At 35.7% G+C, this 20,703-nt stretch overlaps 1 protein-coding gene across 1 annotated transcript in view; it reads right to left on the bottom strand.

Annotated features, from left to right (window-relative positions):
- Window positions 1-547: 547 nt before the first annotated feature.
- Window positions 548-20,703, bottom strand: part of LOC121392158 (scavenger receptor class F member 1-like) — a 34,389-nt gene continuing 14,233 nt past the window's right edge. The window contains exons 3-6 of the mRNA XM_041523506.1: window positions 15,033-15,209; window positions 14,121-14,255; window positions 1,827-1,922; window positions 548-700 (exon numbers count right to left, since the gene is read on the bottom strand). Of these exons, the coding sequence (XP_041379440.1) occupies window positions 579-700; window positions 1,827-1,922; window positions 14,121-14,255; window positions 15,033-15,209 (530 nt within the window). The 3' untranslated portion in view covers window positions 548-578. The remainder of the gene's footprint in view (window positions 701-1,826; window positions 1,923-14,120; window positions 14,256-15,032; window positions 15,210-20,703) is intronic.

Here is a 20,703-nt window from a genome sequence, read left to right as displayed (position 1 = left end):
TTACACTGAAATTTGGTAGCTCTTGGTTTATTTATGGAACATACTTACCAAAACAGTAAAACTACGTACATTGCTAATTCCCGAATTGTGTCTCATAGGAAGTGTATTTACAATTCCTGCCACACCTCTCGGTGCAAGGCAGACCCTAATACCCATCAAGACATGATGAATAAAATAAAACATATGTATACATTGGAAATGGAAACTCCACTTGTTGTGCAGTGCAAGACTTTAATAAATTATTACCATAGTTTGACACCCAATAGCCGATGTATTTTTCGTGCTGGTGGTCGTTAAACATTCATTCATTCATTCATTTATTCATTCATTAATACATTATTATTCTAAAGTTAATTATGGAAAGATTATGTGTAGATGGATTAATTTGTACTTATTAATTACAAATAAATGAGAAAATACCGAACTATTTTAGTTTTCTGCAGGAAACGTCCCTGCCTACTGGACATCGTGGAATATAGAAACCAGAAACATATAAAGTCATATTAACATATAACACACATGTGATTTTGTACTGTGCAATCGTAAATTGAACAGAATTTGCTATTTATGTCTAACATTTACTGAAACAATACCCAATACGTACACTGACAATTTCCGTTCACTCTGTCACATGATGTTTCTTTACAAGTTGTGCTACACGGCCTAGAGCATGACGTACCCCAATATCTGTCATCACAGGCTGAATAAAAGCAAAAAAAACAAAACGTAGATGCATTACAAAATGCCACTTTATAATTAATTATGTAGGATGCACGCTATGGAAACACAAAACTGCAAATATTATAATGATATGCTGAAATGACTAGACATTAGCATTGTTTCATTGTTGCATTCTAAATGCTCGGAAAAGAACATGGGAAACACTGCAAACCGCCACAAATAAAGCTGGGGATATAAGGATAGTTGTATAACAAACGATATGATTGCTAAGAACCATGTGGATTAATTTGAATGATATGACAATTTCATTTCTAAAGACATAATGTTACAGATGTACGATCATTTACGGGGTGTTATTTATCTACATATAGATTATAAACGAAAATTACCTTCATTTGGGATATCCAACCTGGCTACTATGTCACCCAAATCATTGTACCTGAACCACGATGGAAGGAAATTATTAACAACCCTGGTCAAGTTTAATTTTTATAAATCTCAGAGGGATAATTAAATCATTTCTGGCTTCACAAATTGTCCCGTACCGTTGCTGGGACTCGAACCTATGGCACAGAATCTCCCGCAACTTTGCAGACCTGCCACAATAACTTTTGAACTATTGAGGCATGTCAAAAGCATTCAATGGGGTATGGCACAAATGCCTGATGTACAAAATGTATGCATTCATCTATATGCGGACATTTGTCGCTCCAGCCAGTGCACCACGACTGGCACATCAAAGGTCGTGATATGTGCTATCCTGTCTATGGGATGGCGCATATATACGATTCCTTGCTGCTAATTGAAAAGAGTAGCCGATGTATTGTTCGTGCTGGGGGTGTCGTTAAACATTCATTCATTCATTCATTAATGCATTATTATTCTAAAGTTAATTATGGAAAGATTATGTGTAGATCGATTAATTTGTACTTATTAATTACAAATAAATGAGAAAATACCGAACTATTTTAGTTTTCTGCTGGAAACGTCCCTGCCTACTGGACATCGTGGAATATAGAAACCAGAAACATATAAAGCCATATTAACATATAACACACATATGTGATTTTGTACTGTGCAATCGTTAATTGAACAGAATTTGCTATTTATGTCTAACATTTACTGAAACAATACACAATACGTACACTGACAATTTCCGTTCACTCTGTCACATGAGGCTTCTTTACAAGTTGTGCTACACGGCCTAGTGCAAGACGTACCCCAATATCTGTCATCACAGGCTGAATAAAAACAAAAACAATAAAATGTAGATGCATTACAAAATGCCACTTTATAATTAATTATGTAGGATGCACGCTATGCAAACACCAAACTGCAAATAGTATAATAATATGCTGAAATGACTAGACATTAGCATTGCTCCATTGTTGCATACTAAATGCTCGGACCAGAACATGGGAAACACTGCAAACCGCCACAAACAAAGCTGGGGATATAAGGATAGTTGTATAACAAACGATATGATTGCCAAGAACCATCTGGATTAATTTGAATGCTATGACAATTTCATTTCTAAAGACGTAATGTTACAGATTTACGATCATTTACGGGGTCTTATTTATCTACATATAGATTATAAACGAAAATTACCTTCATTTGGGATATCCAAGCTGGCTATTATGTCACCCAAATCATTTTACCTGAACCACGATGGAAGCAAATTATTAACAACCCTGGTATGGTTTAATTTTTTTAAATCTCAGAGGGATAATTAAATATTTTCTGGCTTCACAAATTGTCCCGTACCGTTGCTGGGACTCGAACCTATGGCACAGAATCACCCGCAACTTTGCAGACTTGCCACGATAACTTTTGAACTATTGAGGCATCCATAAACAGGATGCTCTTTAACTCAACTATATGCATGGGGTCTACAAGGTACGCAGTCGATCCCGCTTACGTGCATGAAGCAGTGGGCAGACCTGGCACTGGCTAGTATGTCTTGATGTATGAATATCTATATATTATATGTATGTCGAGGTTGACTGTTACAATAGATATGTATGTATGAATGTATGTCTGTATGTCTGTATGTATGTATGTATGTATGTATGTATGTATGTATGTATGTATGTATGTATGTATGTGTATGTGTGTGTATGTATGTATGTATGTATGTATGTATGTATGTATGTGTGTATATGCATATGTATATGCATATGTATATGCATATGTATATGTATATGTATATGTATATGTATATGTATGTGTATATGTATATGTATATGTATATGTATATGTATATGTATTATGTATATGTATATGTGTTCCTTAATGATTCAGTTTTGAAGGACGACATTACAACAGACGAAAACGTTAATTATTTGCGGTTTTATGACATGACTTCCGGTTCTCAAATTATTTTAATTCGTTCAAACTTTGTGGAGAAATGTGTTCTACCGTAGTGGTAAGATGTTTATCTTGTGGTTAAAACTTTGTGTAACAACATAAGTCGTAAATTGAAACGTTTATTAGTTTATATGGTCCTGCGAACCGGATGCAAGATGGATTAAAACCAGATTGTGAGATTTTTGTTGATTGAACACGAATGTTTTAAACTTCAAAAATGACTTCTAAATCGGACAATATGGATTTGCAGACACTTTTGGAATGACGTCGTGTTTCCAGAATGATATACACTGAATTCAAGAAAACAGTAGAGTGTCATTGTGATAAAACTGACTATTTAATAGAACATAACGGGGAGAATGATGACATTGAATTATCAGTACGTTGTGTGGTAATAGCGATGGACAAATTGAGTGACATTTACAGTGAATTACAAGAAGTGCAAGTGCAAATAGAATATCGTCCTGATTATTGTGATAGAATTGAATCGATGGATTCATGTGGCATTGTCAAAGAAGAAGAAGGCGAGATGGGTTACATTGATGCATATGTTTTCATTTCTGCTCGTGAAGCAACATGGACGAAAAGAGGTGGGTCAAAAATTAATGAGCGTGAATCAGATAAAAGTTCATCAAAGTCGGCAAACAGTATAACTGCAGAACAATTATTAACAGACAGTTTAAAGGAAGCTTTTAGATCCATCAACACAGGAATAACTACCGAACAGTTAGAATATTTAATGAAGACAATTATGTCTTAAAAGCGAGATGCGTAAATTCCTAAATTTAAAGGAGAACTTGACCTATTTGACCAGTGGCTTAATTGGATAAGCCATGTTACACAAACATTGGACAGACACATGCCACTATGACTTTGTTAGAAGGTGATGCAAGAAGAGTGGTAGCTTCATTGAAAGATCGGTCATTTGAAGAAATTGTGTAGGTGCTTGACAACAGGTATGTTGATGTATTAGCAAAGGTTCAACATAAGAGACATTGCGAATGTTTCACATGTGGCAGGCATAAATGTAAAACACTTAGATCCTTTGTATTCCACACTCATAGCAGCATGAAATTAATTGTTACAAAAGACAGATAATAACGGGTATTTTGTGAACAGCAGTTGGGTTGTTACTGCACTTGTAAGACCTAAGTTACCAAAATGCTCATTCGAAAATGGGATTTTTAAAGAATACGAGAAGAAAATAATAACGTCAATGAAACTGGTGGTTATAAATTACCAATAAACTTTGACAAAATGTTGAACACGGTAGAGGAAGTTTTACAAGTAGCAAGAAGAACCGAGACAGACACAAGAGTAGTGAAAAACAATAAACATGAACTTGATAATGACTCGATGAAACCAAGTGGTTATACTTTGAACATATTTCACAACCAGAATTTTTTTTTAAAAATTAAGGGAACTCAATCAAAACAGAAATATAACACTAAATGTGTCTTTCGTGGTGAGCTGCATTTATCAACCCAGTGTGGTGACCTTCAAACACTGTCTGCAAATGTAAGACAAGAAAAGGTTAAAAATGCTCGTGTTTGTTTCAACTGTTTAAGACACACTCATTTTGTCAAAGACTGTTAAGGTACTGCGTGCACAAAAGTGTGGCAAAAGGAATGATACAGTGCTACATTTTGATCGAGACAACCACGAATCTGTGAAAAATGGTGAACACTTTTCTGATTCATCATATATGTATGAGAAGGAAAGGGAAGAGACTATGGTGAAATCTAATGATCCTTATGAAAGCTAATCATAGGCAAAGAGAAGTGTTGATGCAAAGTGGTGTGGTGAAACGAATCGAAGACAGCTGCAGTGGAGGCAAGAGTGAGCGTTATTCGATACAGGCAGTGAGGTTAGTTTTATAAGCACAAAAATGGCTAAGAAAATAACAGAAAATTCAAGGTAAATTTACTTTAGCTGGTGGACAAATCAAGAATGTTGACACAGTGAAACTTCTGCTTACAAATGTGCTTCCTAGCTGGAAGGGAGAGTTATTCGAGATAGAGGATTTTATGCTTGAAAACCCAAGTGCTGATCTTAAAGGACTTGTGTTAGCTGATTCCTATCCACACCGAAAAGAGGTCGAGGTTGATGTTTTTCTTGGTATTGCAGATACATTAAAATATTTGATTGGGTCTGAAAGGAACGCAGATTGCACAAAACGTTATATAGGTTGGATACTGTCAGGGACTTATCCAGTGAGAAATCAGAGGGGAGCTAAGACTTCAATTAACAAGGTGTCAATTTTTTTTAATGACGAAACTGAAATTGGCAACTTGAATCGAATGGGATACTAACTGAAACAAAAGAACAGTTTACAGAACTTGAGAGAGAAGCTTTCAAACAGCATCGTGAAACCTCAAGAAACATTGGCGATTGATATAAAACGGGGTTAATTTGACATCCTTAATGGAAAGATAGTGTGTTCAGATCTAACAAAGCCATGTCAATGAATTGTTTGAGAAGCTTGGAAAATAACCTAAAGCGTGAACCAGAGCTGGTTATTGATTATGAAAACCAAATTCAAGAACTGCTGAAAAATGATCATGCTGAAAAGGTGTGTGATAAACTTGATGCAGAACAGGGTGTTTGGTACTTCCCACATCATCCAGGGATTCAAAAGAAAACAATCTACAACTAAAGTGTGCATTGTGCTCGGTGCATCAGCAAAGAAACCGGAAATCGTGCCGTTAATTAGTACACTCCTACATGGACCATCTCTTCAGCCTGATATATTAGCTGTTCTAATGCGATTTCGAAAGCATCCAATTGCATTGGTAGCTGATGTGGAGCAAATGTATCTTCAGGAGAAATTAATGTGACTGATCGAGATTACCAAAGATTTCTTTTGAGAAATTTGAATACTGATAGAGAGCCAGACGTGTATAGCATGACGGGAGTAACATTCATAATAAACGTGTCACACTTTTCATGCATACAAACGTTATTGGATTACATGGAGTCAAAATGGGACAGTTTTCCGTTGGCTGCAAGTGAACTGTATGATAACATATATTTAGATTATGTGCTTACTGGGGAAAATAATGTAATATAAGCTGCTCAGTTGGCATTATACATGAAAACAGTGCTTGTGTCAGGCGAATTTCCACTGAGAAATTCGTGTCAAATAAACCAGAAGGATAGGGAAAGTGTTGAACGTATTTTAACTGAAACATTAAACATGAAACAGTTTTGTGCAAAAATGGTTCCAAAAATGCTGTCAGCTGAACAAAAATGACGTCACAAGGAACTGTGTTTGGACCTTTTGAAACGCATTGAGGATGAACCAGATTTGTTAGATTCTGTAATTACCTACTTGGATATTTACATATGACCCGGAAACCAAGCGACAGTCAATGCAGTGGAAGACTCTGATCTCTCCAAGACCAAAAAAGCACGAATGAGTCCTTCGAAGTTCAAGGCCATGTTGATTGTGTTCTTTGATGTCAAGGGCATTGTGATGGCAGAGTGGGTTCCCAGCGGCCAGACGATAAACCAGCTATATTGTATTCATGTTTTGACAAAACTGCGCAAACGTGTAAGGAGGAAACGACCAGAACTGTGGACAAACGGGTGGATTTTGCACCAGGACAACACGCCAGCTCACAACGCTGTATCTGTAAAGCAATATTTAGCTAAAAAAGGCATCACCATACTTGAGTACCCACCCTATTCACCAGATTTAGCTCCCTGCGACTTCTACCTGTTCCCAAAGATAAAGTTCATGCTGAAAGGAACACATTTGTTTTGTATGTGGAAGATATGAAAGTAAAAACGACGGAACTCCTTGGCAGCAGTACACAACATGACCTGCGGAATTGCTTTGAAATGTGGAAGCATCGTATGCAGTTGTGTGTCATAGCTGATTGTCTTAATTTGATAAATAAAAGGAGTTATAGAGTCAGCCTCGTTTCTTGTGTGTCGGACCTTGTGTGTGTATATATATATATATATATATATATATATATATATATATATATAGATAGATAGATAGATAGATAGATAGATAGATAGATAGATATATAGATACATAGCTTGTTTTAGCATGGTGCAGCACCATGCCTCAATAGTCTAGCATCATCTTGCCTTAATCAGCACCATACTGCCCTGAGATTATAAAGAAGCCTTTTTCACTAATAAATTCCAAAATTGCCTTTATAAAACACCCAAAAAGTTATTATTAATTAATAAAATATGACTTTTATATCTTTTTTCATTCATTTATTAAAGCAAGCATTACATTAATGTTTATTTCATTTACTTTTTGTGTATTTTTAATGAAAAACAAGTGCCCCAGAAATGGTGAAAGTGCCCCCTAAGTGTTTGGTCTACCATGCTTTGCCAAATTTCTAGGGAAATCACTATATATATATATCATGTATGTCGAGGTTGAGTGTTACATACATAGATATTAACGCACTGGCGCAGGGGTTAATTAAATCCTTTTTGGGCTCCCGGATTGTCCCATGCAGTTGCTGGGACTCTAACCTATGGCACAGAATCGCCCGCAAAGTGCGAGGTGCAGTCATCCACATACGAGACCGAGTACTTGTCAGGCAGTTGGCTTTCGAGGGAAAACACAAACTGGCAGATAAATGGGAGGAAGACATTGTACATCGTCACCCTAATCGAGACATCCCAGTAATTGTGTTGAAGAGAGAGGGTGTACAGAGAAGGAGTCGCACTTTACATCGCAACCTTCTCCTGCCAATTACTTGTCTTCCTTTTATTTTAACTGATGAAAAGCCAAGACGGATGCTGTCTGACACACCACCAATGCCAGCAAATACTACAACGGCACCTATCAAAGACACCAGTGAGAAAACCACAGACATCAGAATCCAACGACGGAGCAACCCCATATGGAGATGATAGTTCGTTGGAGGATATCTCTGATGGGTTTGTGGTTGGTTCAAGAACCTCCAGTGGTCAGCGCCCCAAACCTCGTTGTCACGGATGCTGGAGAAGGAACTGGTTCAGGAGATACCACCCAATCTGATATTGAGATCAGGAATGGTGTTGAACAGGATGAAGAAACAGAAACATTACCAGTGGATTAAGACTTGCAGAAAGATGATGATCGGGATTCTATACCAGAGTCCATAAGATCCAGTGGTGGGCAAGATGGTGTTAGCTCCCATAATTCGTCACCAGAATCAGACCATGACGTTCCAGGTGCAGAGGACACATTACCGATACCCAGAAGATCAGCTAGATTCTGAAGTGGAGAATTTAGTATGATCCAAACAGTAGGTACTTCAGAACCTACTTGGAGAAAGAAAATTACTTTTCTGCAGGCTTTGGCAGAAACTGATTTGTTCATGAAAGCTCACAGAACAGTTCGCTGAGTTATGCTCAATATATTGGGACAAAACTGTGACAAATGATGAGGGGAGTTTGTAATTGGATGTTTTAAATTGCATTTCACATACACTACAATTTTAAAGCAGTTTACATATATTTTATTCTTTCTAAATCTAATAGTACAAAGCTGTCTCTTATTGTGTTTCTATTGTTGTCCTGTGTCTTCGGTATTGTCAGCTTGGATTGTGTTCACCATCAACTCAGTGTTCACGCCAGGTAGTCGTTCAATCGTTCTAAGACGAATATTTGCTTAGGATTGATCATAATAAATTTTACTAAATACAGTCGACCTTCGATAACTCAAACTTCGATCTTTAAAAAACGTCGATATCTCGAAGTGAAACGGCGGTCCCGGCCGAACTGCTATACAAACTAGTAATAACAGACTTCAAACACTCAAACTTCGAACATTCGAAAAACTCTATCTCTCAAAGTAAATTTTTGGTCCCACCATACAAAATAAGGGATCTTGCACTTCCAAAACTCCAAGTTTGTGGAGTGACTGAGCCTTTTAACTGTACCGGTAATACTTTAAAGAAAAATGAATTGTGCCCCGACTGGTCTCGGCTATCGATAATTACAGAATAATAGATCGCCGACTATGCGGAACGAAATGATCCTACATGCCTGCATTTGGTTGTCGGTGTTTGTACACGGCAGCGGGCCTCATTACACAAAGTACGGATAGTCTTGTAATCTTCAAAGAACTGTTGTAATAACAATTAACGCTGTTTGTTTTTTTCTTATTAATAAATACAATAAAAGTACATAGAAATGTACGTCAAATTCATCGGATTTATCTCGTTTCTGTTAATATTTACTTAGTTTTATCATATACACAGAAGGAATGTGCTAACATCTGTGTGTTGGGGACAGGGATGGAGCAGCAAACGTGTCTTCCGATATCAACGAAATGATAATACTACAATGCAGTTTCACTTTGGGGTCTGCTGTACGAATTTCGAAAACTCGAACTCTTTCGTCGTCCCCTTCAACTTCGAGTTAACGAAGTTCGACTGTAACTAAATCAATTATTAATGTACTTTATTATTAAGTATATATATACACACACACACACACACACACACACACACAGACACACACACACACACACACACACACACACACACACACATATATATATATATATATATAGATATATATTCAGGGTTGAAAAGTATCATGAAAACTATGGTCGCCAGCAGGGCCAGTTAAAGAAACATCTTACTAGCCTTTCTCAAATGAACTAGCTCTCCAATTATCACATTGAAATTTAACTGCACAGCCAAACTGAAAACTAGAATGTTGTTTATTGAATAATAACCATGTATATAGTTCGTTTGCTTCAAAAGGAAACTGATGAATTGGTATGTAACGTTTTAATGAATAACATTAAAATTCATATAAAAACTTGTTAAGTTTTAAAAATATACCAACTCAAATGACATTTTTTAGAAAGGAATCCAGTATAAAAGAAATGTTTCTTGGCAAATTACCTTTTAATTATACAGATTAAATCTGAACAACCACGGTATACTCTGAAGTAAAATATAATGCAGTACAAAGATACTAAAGGTAAACTGTGCATGCTTTAGTAAACTACTCTTGGAGTGTCAGTCCTCTTTTGAGTGAGCAAGTATCTGACGAACCCCCAACTCATCTTGTGGATGTGAATCCTGATCCGGGTGGAAATTACATTGCTGTAGAAGATACTATGGTTACTCAATCTCCACCTCCAGCTCGGAGGTTTGGTCGATGGCGCATGCAACCTACGTGGATGACTGGTGGAGATTATGTATATTATGTATTTTTCACAGTGTCACAACCTGACAGGTATGTACGAGCCAATTACCTCAGGTCTTGTCTAGTTGAGGTGGTGATCACTATACAGTCAGAAGTCAGCCATGCTATCCTGTGTCTGGTTATCGGTGATGCTAAGTGACAGGGACGCCATTTCACGGTAGGAGGATGTGTGTGGCAGGGATATTTTAATAATATTGAATGCATATAATTATTAGCTATTTTTAATATTATGTTTTAAATATTTGTCACATAATAAGTGATAATATAAACACATATTCGTGTTTAAAACATGAAGGTAATTTGCTGCATTACTTGACAAAAAACCCTACCTACACACACAAACTATTCTTTAAATGCTCCAATAATAAACGAACACATGTTATTATATCACTAACAGTGAACAGATGAAATTGCTCAAATGTTAAATGATTATGAAGACACATCATCACGTTCATACGATGAAACTATTTCTGTGAACAAATCAATATCGCTCCACAAAAACTGAACATGTTATAGTAAACTTGAAATGAGAAAAAACTACAATATTATATTGTTATTTTACTGATATTCAAAACGCATGTCATACTATTAACATAAAAGGTCTTTGGAATAAGTTAATTAGAAATTGTTTTACAGGAAAGCGTTAAAGTTTAATAGGTTAATTTACAATAATATCAAATATTGTGTTAAACATCAAGGTCTGCTCTCTGACCTATTTTCAGCTATGTTGCATTTAATGCAGGGAGAGGCTTTGTTTGCTATGCTCTTATCTCTTTTTGTAAATAACCTCGAACTGGAATTGATGAACAATTGTAATATTTCATATGAACTAAAACATTTGAAAATTATTATTGTTGTTGTATGCTGATGAGACAGTTAATGTTTTTTTGTTTTTTTTCTGAAAGCACAGAAGAACTTCAATAAATGTTAAATTATTTAGACATATTTTGCTGGATGCGGAATATAAATATTATTACTGATAAAAACTAAAATATATATTTCACAACGGGGTACTATACACGACAACGAGACATGGTGTACTGGGAAGAAGCAATTAGAAATAGTAAAGGAATTTAATTATTCGGGTATAATATTAAAATATAACAGATAGTTTGTTCAAAATTGAAAATGTATTTCTAATCAACGCGGACATTTTATTTGGTTTATTGAAAAAGTTCAACAACTGTAATCTTAATACAGAAACTAAGTTATATCTGTTTGATACATATGCTTGTAATATGTTGTGATATTGAGTTGTGAAGTGTGGGATACCACCATGTTGCCGATATCAAAAAGGTACATATGGGTTTTTGTAATTGGTTATTAGGTGTAAGTCAAACATCTACCAAATTGATGGTGTATTCCAGTCTTGAATGATACCCATTAAAACTTCCCTGTAAATTCAGAATTACAAAAAAATAGGTAAAACTTAAATATGTGTAACTGCATTTCGAAAAATCGTTATGAAACTTTAATAGATGATATTAATCTCCCTATATTATTCCAGTTGGAATTAACACATATATGGGACAGTCAATATGTTCAGTATAAAATATCTTTACTATTTATAGCAAACCAATGGATTAAAGACCAATTTATTTAAGAGTATAATTGAATAATTCAGTCATAATCTAAAGGATGTTTAATATATTAACATTTAAACTCTACTCACAATGTTCAATTGTATCTCAGGAAAAAACAATAGTTTTCATTGTGTACATTTACAACATGAACACACTCGCTTATCTGATCATATGTTGATTATTGAAGTGGGGAAAACACTGTGTAGGATGTGTACAGGTGGAGATAAAGAAGATTAATTTAATTGTGTATTAGAATACTCTTTTTATTATGATATTAGGATTTAATACTTTAAAAAAAATATATTGGTATACCAGACGTTTGTCGTCAAGGATTGTTGTATATAAGGTTGAAGAATCAAATGTTTTAATATTAGTGAACATTGATCTCGATTGAGAGTGAATGATTTCAAATAAAACTTTTGAATTCTTGATAATTCACATGTACTTAATACCACTTGCCTTGAAGACTGTTTGACAATGCCTAGAATAACCATCCTTGATAGTGGTCAGGATAATGGTCAGTCTTTGAGACGAGGATTTTGTGGTGTACTTAGTCCCCTTGTGGGACATGTCTTCAGATTTTAAGTTGAAGCGAAATGTGAGGACAAAATCATGGTTTTTGCATATTTATTCATTAGAAAACATATTGGCCTTAGAAGACATTTAACGCAATAGTGATTACATATGATGGATATTTAGTTGATGCGTTATCGGTGGATACTCTCACAAACTGTTAATGAAGAGTAGCTGGATTTTTTTTATATCAGATGGCCGTGACAAAAATGGCTTCCTGACAAGTTGTCTTATTTTGCATTTTATGTATTCGCCCAATGAAAATATCACATATTGACATGATCCATTCCGAAAGTCATCTGACAAAACCACTCAGATATATTTGCACTCATCTGTTTGCTTTAGCTGTATGTTTTCTTCTGAAACATTTTACATGCTATGAATGATGTCATTTTCGGTTTCTAAAGATGATAAGTTCATTTGCCAAAATATTAATCTAAAGTGAATATTATCTGGTGCTTTGTTATATGTTCTAAACATCTGTAAATGCTTTAATGTACTACTTCACAGAACTGGGGGAAAATGCCATACATGGTACTTTATGTAATTTCGTCACTGCACCATTCAGATTCTGTAAAACAAGTTTGACAATAAAATCTAACATGGCACCACTTATCAGATTAGATTCCTGGTATCATATGCTTAAAGGCAGGGTTACACCACTGTACAGCTACTAAATACATCAAGAAAATATAGCTTGCAACAATAGGTTTGTCCAAAATAATACTCTATTTAACCAGCTATAGTCATTACACTACTTTTTGTATACATGGTCAGATTTTTGTTTTGTTTATGCTTTATTAAAATGAGTTGGTTAACACATAATTGTGTAAAACCGCCTATAGTAGCAAGTTTAAATAACGAGATAGGACGATTGTGGTTTTAAATTGCTTAATCTGTTTGACTTTTCCTTTAGCAGATCAACCACCGTGAGACCATGCATTTGAAAAGCAACACTGGACTAGATTTTTATCCTGCAACTCTGGTAGATGTGTGGTATTATAACCCTGTCATTCTTCGTTTATGAGAAACTATATGTTATGTTATGGTGTATTGTCGAATTCAATATTTCATGGACAATTTACGAAAAAAGCTTTACTTTGATCTCTGTTAAATAAGTTATAAATATTTATAACGTCTTATATTATGTTATTGGGTGTTTGTGTAAATGTTAATATATATTATTTTAAATATATATATCAACCATTTATGATATTTTGTGTTATATTATTTGCTAAAATTGGTACACACATAGTGTACAATAGTTTGCACTGTAAGTTAAATTGCACATTGAGCTGCTACAGAATTCTGAAGGAAGAACGCACAACACATTTTAATTAAAGTTATGTATGGTGTCAGCCATATGGTTATAACCACACAGATAATGAGAGAAGGAACCAGCTGTCTCTTTATGATTACCAACAATGAACATTGTACATGCAACAACCTATAAATATGTCACGTTCTTTGCCAAATCAGTTGTAAGCTAAACACTAGCTTAGTGGCACCACCGATGGGGATCGATCCTAGACCGACCGCACATCAGACGATCACTTTACCACTGGGCTACATTCCGCCCCTACATAATTTAGAGTTCAGATTGTAAAGTGTAAAGTAGTGAATCCAATGTTCTAAACCTGTCATTGCCATCAATTATTTTAGGTAATAAATCATACCATTTTGTTTAAATATATGTAGTTGATGATAATGTAAACTCTGAAGGATACTTACTATCACAAGCTGTACCCATCCACTTGGGCGGGCATCCTGATGTACATGCTCCTGTTCTCTTGTCACACACTTCATTCTGAACTCTACAGTTACACGTCTTGTCGCAGACATCACCATAATAATAATCTGCACACACTATATTTAATAATTTAAAAACAAGTGTTTAGACACAAAAACAAAACAATATAAAACAAAACAAAACAAAACAATATGTTACAAGCAAGCAGTCTGAGAAGGCAATTGCACCAATACTTATAAACCCGACATTACAACATCGGATCAACATTTAAAGGCAAAATATATTTAATTTTTAAACAAACTTTAAATTTGAAAAAAAATTACTTTATTGACATTTTATAATTATTTACCCATGAAACCCGAACGTCCATATACATATATTTTCAATATTCTTAAATACTATTTAAGATACCAACTGACAGAAATCGTGTATTTATAGTTGATCGTCTTTTAACCATGACTTCATCTAATAGTGTGTGTAGAGCTATTTTGAATTACTAGTATACATATCAGTAACTGGAGACATTCTACGTCAAATTACTAAGTAAAGTTCACATGTGAATAATCACGTTTCGATCTGCAGTGCTACCGGCAAACAGAAACCCGGTTGACAATAGGGAACTGCATGACACAGAACTTCGACGCCAAATTGTACTAGACTGCTAGTGTATAAAACAATCCAAATCAACTGTTTCAGAAATATAACGTATCTCGTATATCACTTTTATATTTGGGTGGTGGTGGTGGTGGTGATGGTGGTGGTGGTGGTTATAATGGTGTTGGGAGGGTGGTGGGAGGACGCTTTCTTGTGTTTGTGTTTTTACAAGGGGTAGAGGTGTTTGCTGGTATGATTTATACTAATACATATATTGATGGACTGCTTGAATTACCTACCAAATATCTGTACTTCACACAAAACAAAATAGTCTGTCCTTGGAACACTGAACTTCACTATTTGTCCTGTTTTATCACATGTTATATTAAACACTGTTGGTGGACTCCAACTATTCGTCCACTGGTAGCAGGGACTCGCATCAACAGAAACACTGAATCCATTTAATGTGAAATGGTCTGAAAATAAATAAATAAATAAATAAAACAATCAAAGGTTTTGGACTACTATGTTTGGCTGCTGGGCGATTAGTTAAGCTATAAACAATATATGTAGATTATTATATGAGCTTGTGTGTCGTACTTCGTAACGAGTTTCAGGATTCTCGGATTTCCCAAGAGGGAGCGAAGGTAATGCATGAATTATGACATGAGAAAAAATAGCAAGCTGTATTGCACATGCCTTGCTCTGGCTAACGTTTCAATAAAAGGAAAGCAAAAACTGTTTGCCAACACCTGCATATATATATATATATATATATATATATATATATATATATATATATATATATATATGTATGTGTGTGTGTGTGTATATATATGTGTGTGTGTGTGTGTGTGTGTGTGTGTGTGTGTGTGTGTGTGTGTGTGTGTGTGTGTGTGTGTGTGTGTGTGTGTGTGTGTGTGTGTGTACGTAAAAAGTAGGGAAACCTGAAATATTAATATCAGCTATTAGACCACAGACATCCTAGTGCTAGTAAAGAACGTTCAGGTCTGTTTTTCAACACACCAAAACACATTCCACATGCATCACCCATTTGCCTCATACACGGGCGTGGGGTGTCATTCTCGATTTTGACAAATTCCAGGAAGGTCCATTAATCACTGTGGAACATTATGTCTGTCAATCTTTTCATTCTGTTGATCATACATTTGTTATTGTTTTGTTTTTATCAGTTTTATTGTTTGAATGTACGATTTACTGATCAAAAACGTCAACTTTCAAATTTCACTTCTGACCCCAATCGTTCTTCAAGATCTTTGGTGGTCATAATACCTACTGTAATACTGAACTACCGGTTGTAATGTTTGCCCAATTATCATATAACCATTCCCCACAGCTAATGTACCTTACAATTTTGGCAATTGTAAATTCTTATTAGAGTTCCCCTACCTTTTTTTTCAAGAGTATATATATTAGTATCTATCTATCAAATACATACACAAGTCAAAAGCGAAGCCATTGCTAGGAACGGGAAGCACATGGCGGTATGATCTGTGTGTAAGGGAGGTCCATCGGAGTGAAACACTTGGATCTTGTGTACGTTGTGTGAAAACGGTGGCAATACGATTGAAACACAAACGTAAAAACAGTCTGACACACACTTGACAACATTTAGTACATTTCCAACAATGCGACGACTTCAACGTCCGGAACGTTTCAGGGCTGTGGACAAGCTGCAATTTGGTACTACACAGCAAAATGTGGCCCATAATATTATCAATCAGTAGCCAAATGTAGGCCTGATATCGGCAAACCCGTTCGCATTCAGGATGGTCAAGGGATTAGTGTCGCCTTTTAACTGCATGTATTTTGATCAGCAAATCAAATCGCAAACCACCTGTGTTATAACTGGATTTAGGCGATTAGCTGCTGTAGGAATTGGATTGGATCCCAAAAATGTTATTGAACGTTCAATCAGGAGAATGGTTCGTTCAGTTCGCACATGCTTGGCAAACTTCAGGGGTTTTACCCATTATTAATGTATGGAAGACAAACTTTACTTCCATAATAACGACCCTTGTTGCATATCTAGATCATATCTGGGCATACTTCACTCGCCTGGTTTGAATTTTGTTTTGTCAATTGCTAGTCACATGAATATATCTACTTTGCTATTAATTATTATTCCGATAAATATTACATAATCTCTGTCAGATTGTTATTTTATAATATCGCGTGCTGTAACCTCACCTTGGTGCAGGGGTGTAACATTCTCTTTGCGAATGGCCAATACAACAACAAATTAAAATTTTAAGTAAAAGTCAGTATCTATCTGTGATATTTGTATTTTTGCACAGTTCTTTACACTGTTTTTCTTTAAATCTTGAATTTTTATATTCATGTTGATCATCACTTTATTTGTTTGCATTACCATAGTTTGAATGAATGAATGAATGAATGAATGAATTAATGTTTAACGACACCCCAGCACGAAAAATACATCGGCTATTGGTTGTCAAACTACTGCAATGCAAACAAATAAAGTGATGATCAACATCAATATAAAAACTCAAGATTCAAACAAAAGCACGTTGTAAAGAACTGTGCAAAAACACAAATATCACAGATAGATACTGACTTTTACTCAAAACTGAGTGCTGTATTGGCCATTCTCAAAGAGAATGTTACACTCCTGCACCACGGTGAGGTTACAGCACGCGCAGGGGACCATAGTTTGACACCCAATAGCCGATGTATTTTTCGTGCTGGGGTGTCATTAAACATTCATTCATTCATTTATAATATCGCCTACCCATTTATGAATATATGTATATGCGTATCGTGGTCTAATAAAGATTATAATATTATCAGCGTCATTTACTCCGTACCGAGAAAATCGATGTTAATGTTTTAACTCAATGGAACTTTCATGCTTCAAAGCATCGCATGATGTTTAAAATTGTAAAATTTGATTTGGACTAAGAACATTGCGATATACAACTAAACTTATTTTTTTTAGAACTGTAATGGTTTACGGCAATGGAATCAATGGAAACACAAATTCATAAACAGGTGCACATTCTTTAAAAGAACACCAAAAAGCAACAACAATCAAAAGGTAAATATATTGACCTCAATTCAGGGATGTTTTGTTCCTGGGCAATATCGAAGGCTTCTCCATTTTTAATCAAAATTACTTTCCGATAATCTTATAGTAATTCTGACCAGCAGGTGTGTATTGGCAACAGGAAACACTCTATTAACATTATAAATCTCTATAAACACTACACAGAGCAAATATGTGAGGCGATGCCAGCGCTACATAAATTCACCGGTTGCGATTCGGTCAGCTCTTTCAGGGATATTGAAAATATTAAACCTCTCAAGTTATTACTGAAATCTCCCGTATACTGTGATGAAGCATTTGTGAGATGATTGGAATGTTGACGATAATTTTTTGGTCTGGTGTGAAAAGTTCACCTGTGCACTGTATGGGAAATCCAAGTTGGAAAGCGTAGACGAAGTGGGGTACTTAATGCTCAAGTGAAAGTGTGCTGGTGATATTTCAGTTGACAGTACCACTGACCTGGCTAGATTGACTCCGAGTAGGGCGTACTTGGGACAACATGTTGCTCGATCAAACTATCAGACAAGAATATGGAAAATGGCAAATGTTGTCATATATGAGACCCCCAGACACTGGGATGGACATTAATGGAAAGAGGATGGAGAACCACTTCGGTGTGAAGATGAAATGACCTTACCACACAAACTAATGGATGTGTTGACGAGAGTTGCAACAGAACTGGAGGAATCTGATGATGAAACATGATAATAGGTATATGCTGCAGATAGTGATACAGATAGCTCTTCTGATGAGGACTAAAACAGTAAACGTGACATTTGAGATAAAGGAGTACTGGGAGATTATATTATACTGTGGGCATGCAGAGAAAGGACATTATTAGCAGATTGGATTGTGTAAATAAGTGTTATCTAAGGAGTTAGAGATTTCCTATGATATATATTCCTACTGAGACTAAAATAAAAACAGGTGCTTATAAATCTCGTCCAAAAGCTGATATAGGGTCCAATTGAACTTATTCACATAAAATAATAACAAAAGAGACATCCCTGAGGGTAAAACGTGACGCGTTTTCATTTTCCGTTTTGCCACCCCCTATCTCGTGCAATTTATACTGCTTTAAAGCAAAAGAAAAGAAGAAGCTTTGATTGTGACACTTTATTCCCTGAGTACATGTTTTAAAATTTCACCAGCTGCATAATAAATAAGAAAATAGTGGTCACGGTGAATGCTGAGGGGGTGCATAGTGGGTCCTCCTGCCTGCCTCACCCCCCCCCCTTCCCCATGTAAATGTGTTTTTTACAACAATACGATTGTTTGAAATTTAAAATCCAGTAATGAAATTAATATCATATGATTTAATAGCTGTCGATTAAATCGACTTATCAAAGGAACCCTTAATTTAGTTATAATTAAGACTAGTTGTTTGGGATATATGATTGATGTCTTACATAATTACCGACCTTTGTACAGATTTACCTCCCGTTATCTGCTCTTTGTTATAGTGAAGAAAACTGCTGATCGTGCAATTCAAACGTCAAACATATTGTGAGATATCGTAACACATTTCTACATTGTATTACACAATGTTATGTATGCACATGTATTATTGAATGTGCTTTAAAGTGTAGATGCATTAGTTAATTTGGATGCATTGGATAAAATTTGTGACGGATGTTCCAATTTTTGAAACAGAAATAAAAAAAACAAAAACAAGAAAAACAAACAAGCAAACACAAAACGAGGCGACTAGTCGATACATTCGTGATAATGTTATTTGTAATTTAAATTATGTTCTAGAAGCTAATTAAGTGGAATGTAGTTGTTAAACTATGTCATAAGCGCATAATAGTAATAATAATAATAATAATAATAATAATAATAAAATGGCATTGTTTGTATTACATTATTGTACAAGTAGTTTGGTTATATCTGCAGAAGTTTACGAATTGTTTACATGTTAACGGTTTTCATTTAATATTAAAGTTTATCAAATTTAATTTTTGTAGCATTGTCACATCATCGGGTTTGTTAAATAAACATGTTAAACTGATTCTGGTGATACATTTTTGATTACTGTGTTAGGTTAATTGATTAAAACTAGTACTAAAGTAAGTTTACGTGAATTTCAGTTAATAATGCCTAAGGGAAGAAAGACTGGCGGGTCGAATGGTAAGGAGAAGCAGGCAGTCACGCCCTGTCCCCCAAAAGTGCATAGTGCGATGACTTTGCAGGAGGAGCCGAGCCCATCTGGGTCGGATATTTCAGATGAGATGATAGCCAGGACAGCCGACCGGATCATGCCACAGTTTGTGAAAACACTTCGCAAGTTCCGACATCAGGTAATGTGACTATTAACAATAGTGAAATTGTTGACCAGGTTGGTGTGGACCCAGCATAAAGCGTGTCACAGAAGTTGTGGGGCAATGTGTCTGGTGTTTTGAGGCACACAATTATTAATGGAGAGTTTATTGACATGAGTCTCATTCTTGCAAAATCCTTGCAAATTGATAATCATCCAAAGTAGATTTCAGTAAGGGATGGCCAATAGGGCAACACTCAGGCCTTGCCACGGACCGGTCGTCCACGTGTGACGTCACGTCAACAAGATAACTATAATATTCGGCTAGTGCATCAGCGAACTCAGTCCAAACGGCCAGTTTAACAGCTCGGACCATTCCTGGGTTGAGACCAGTTAGTGCCAGGACCGTACGCAATCGGTTGCTGAAGCACAACATCTGGACCCGACGAACAGCGACACACCCAGTTTTACTTCCACGTCATCAGCAGGCACGCTTAACATGGTGTCGCCAACATCAAAGATTCAGACGACAAGACTGGTATGGCATACTATTCACAGATGAGTCCAGGTTCCATCTGGACATCTCTGATAGGCGAGCAAGAGTCTACAAACGAGAGAGGGA

Source organism: Gigantopelta aegis, unplaced genomic scaffold (assembly GCF_016097555.1).
Source record: "Gigantopelta aegis isolate Gae_Host unplaced genomic scaffold, Gae_host_genome ctg3425_pilon_pilon:::debris, whole genome shotgun sequence".
Classification (NCBI taxonomy): Eukaryota; Metazoa; Mollusca; class Gastropoda; order Neomphalida; family Peltospiridae; genus Gigantopelta; species Gigantopelta aegis.
Note: the sequence above shows the minus strand (reverse complement) of the source record. Positions and strands in the feature narration are given on the sequence as shown.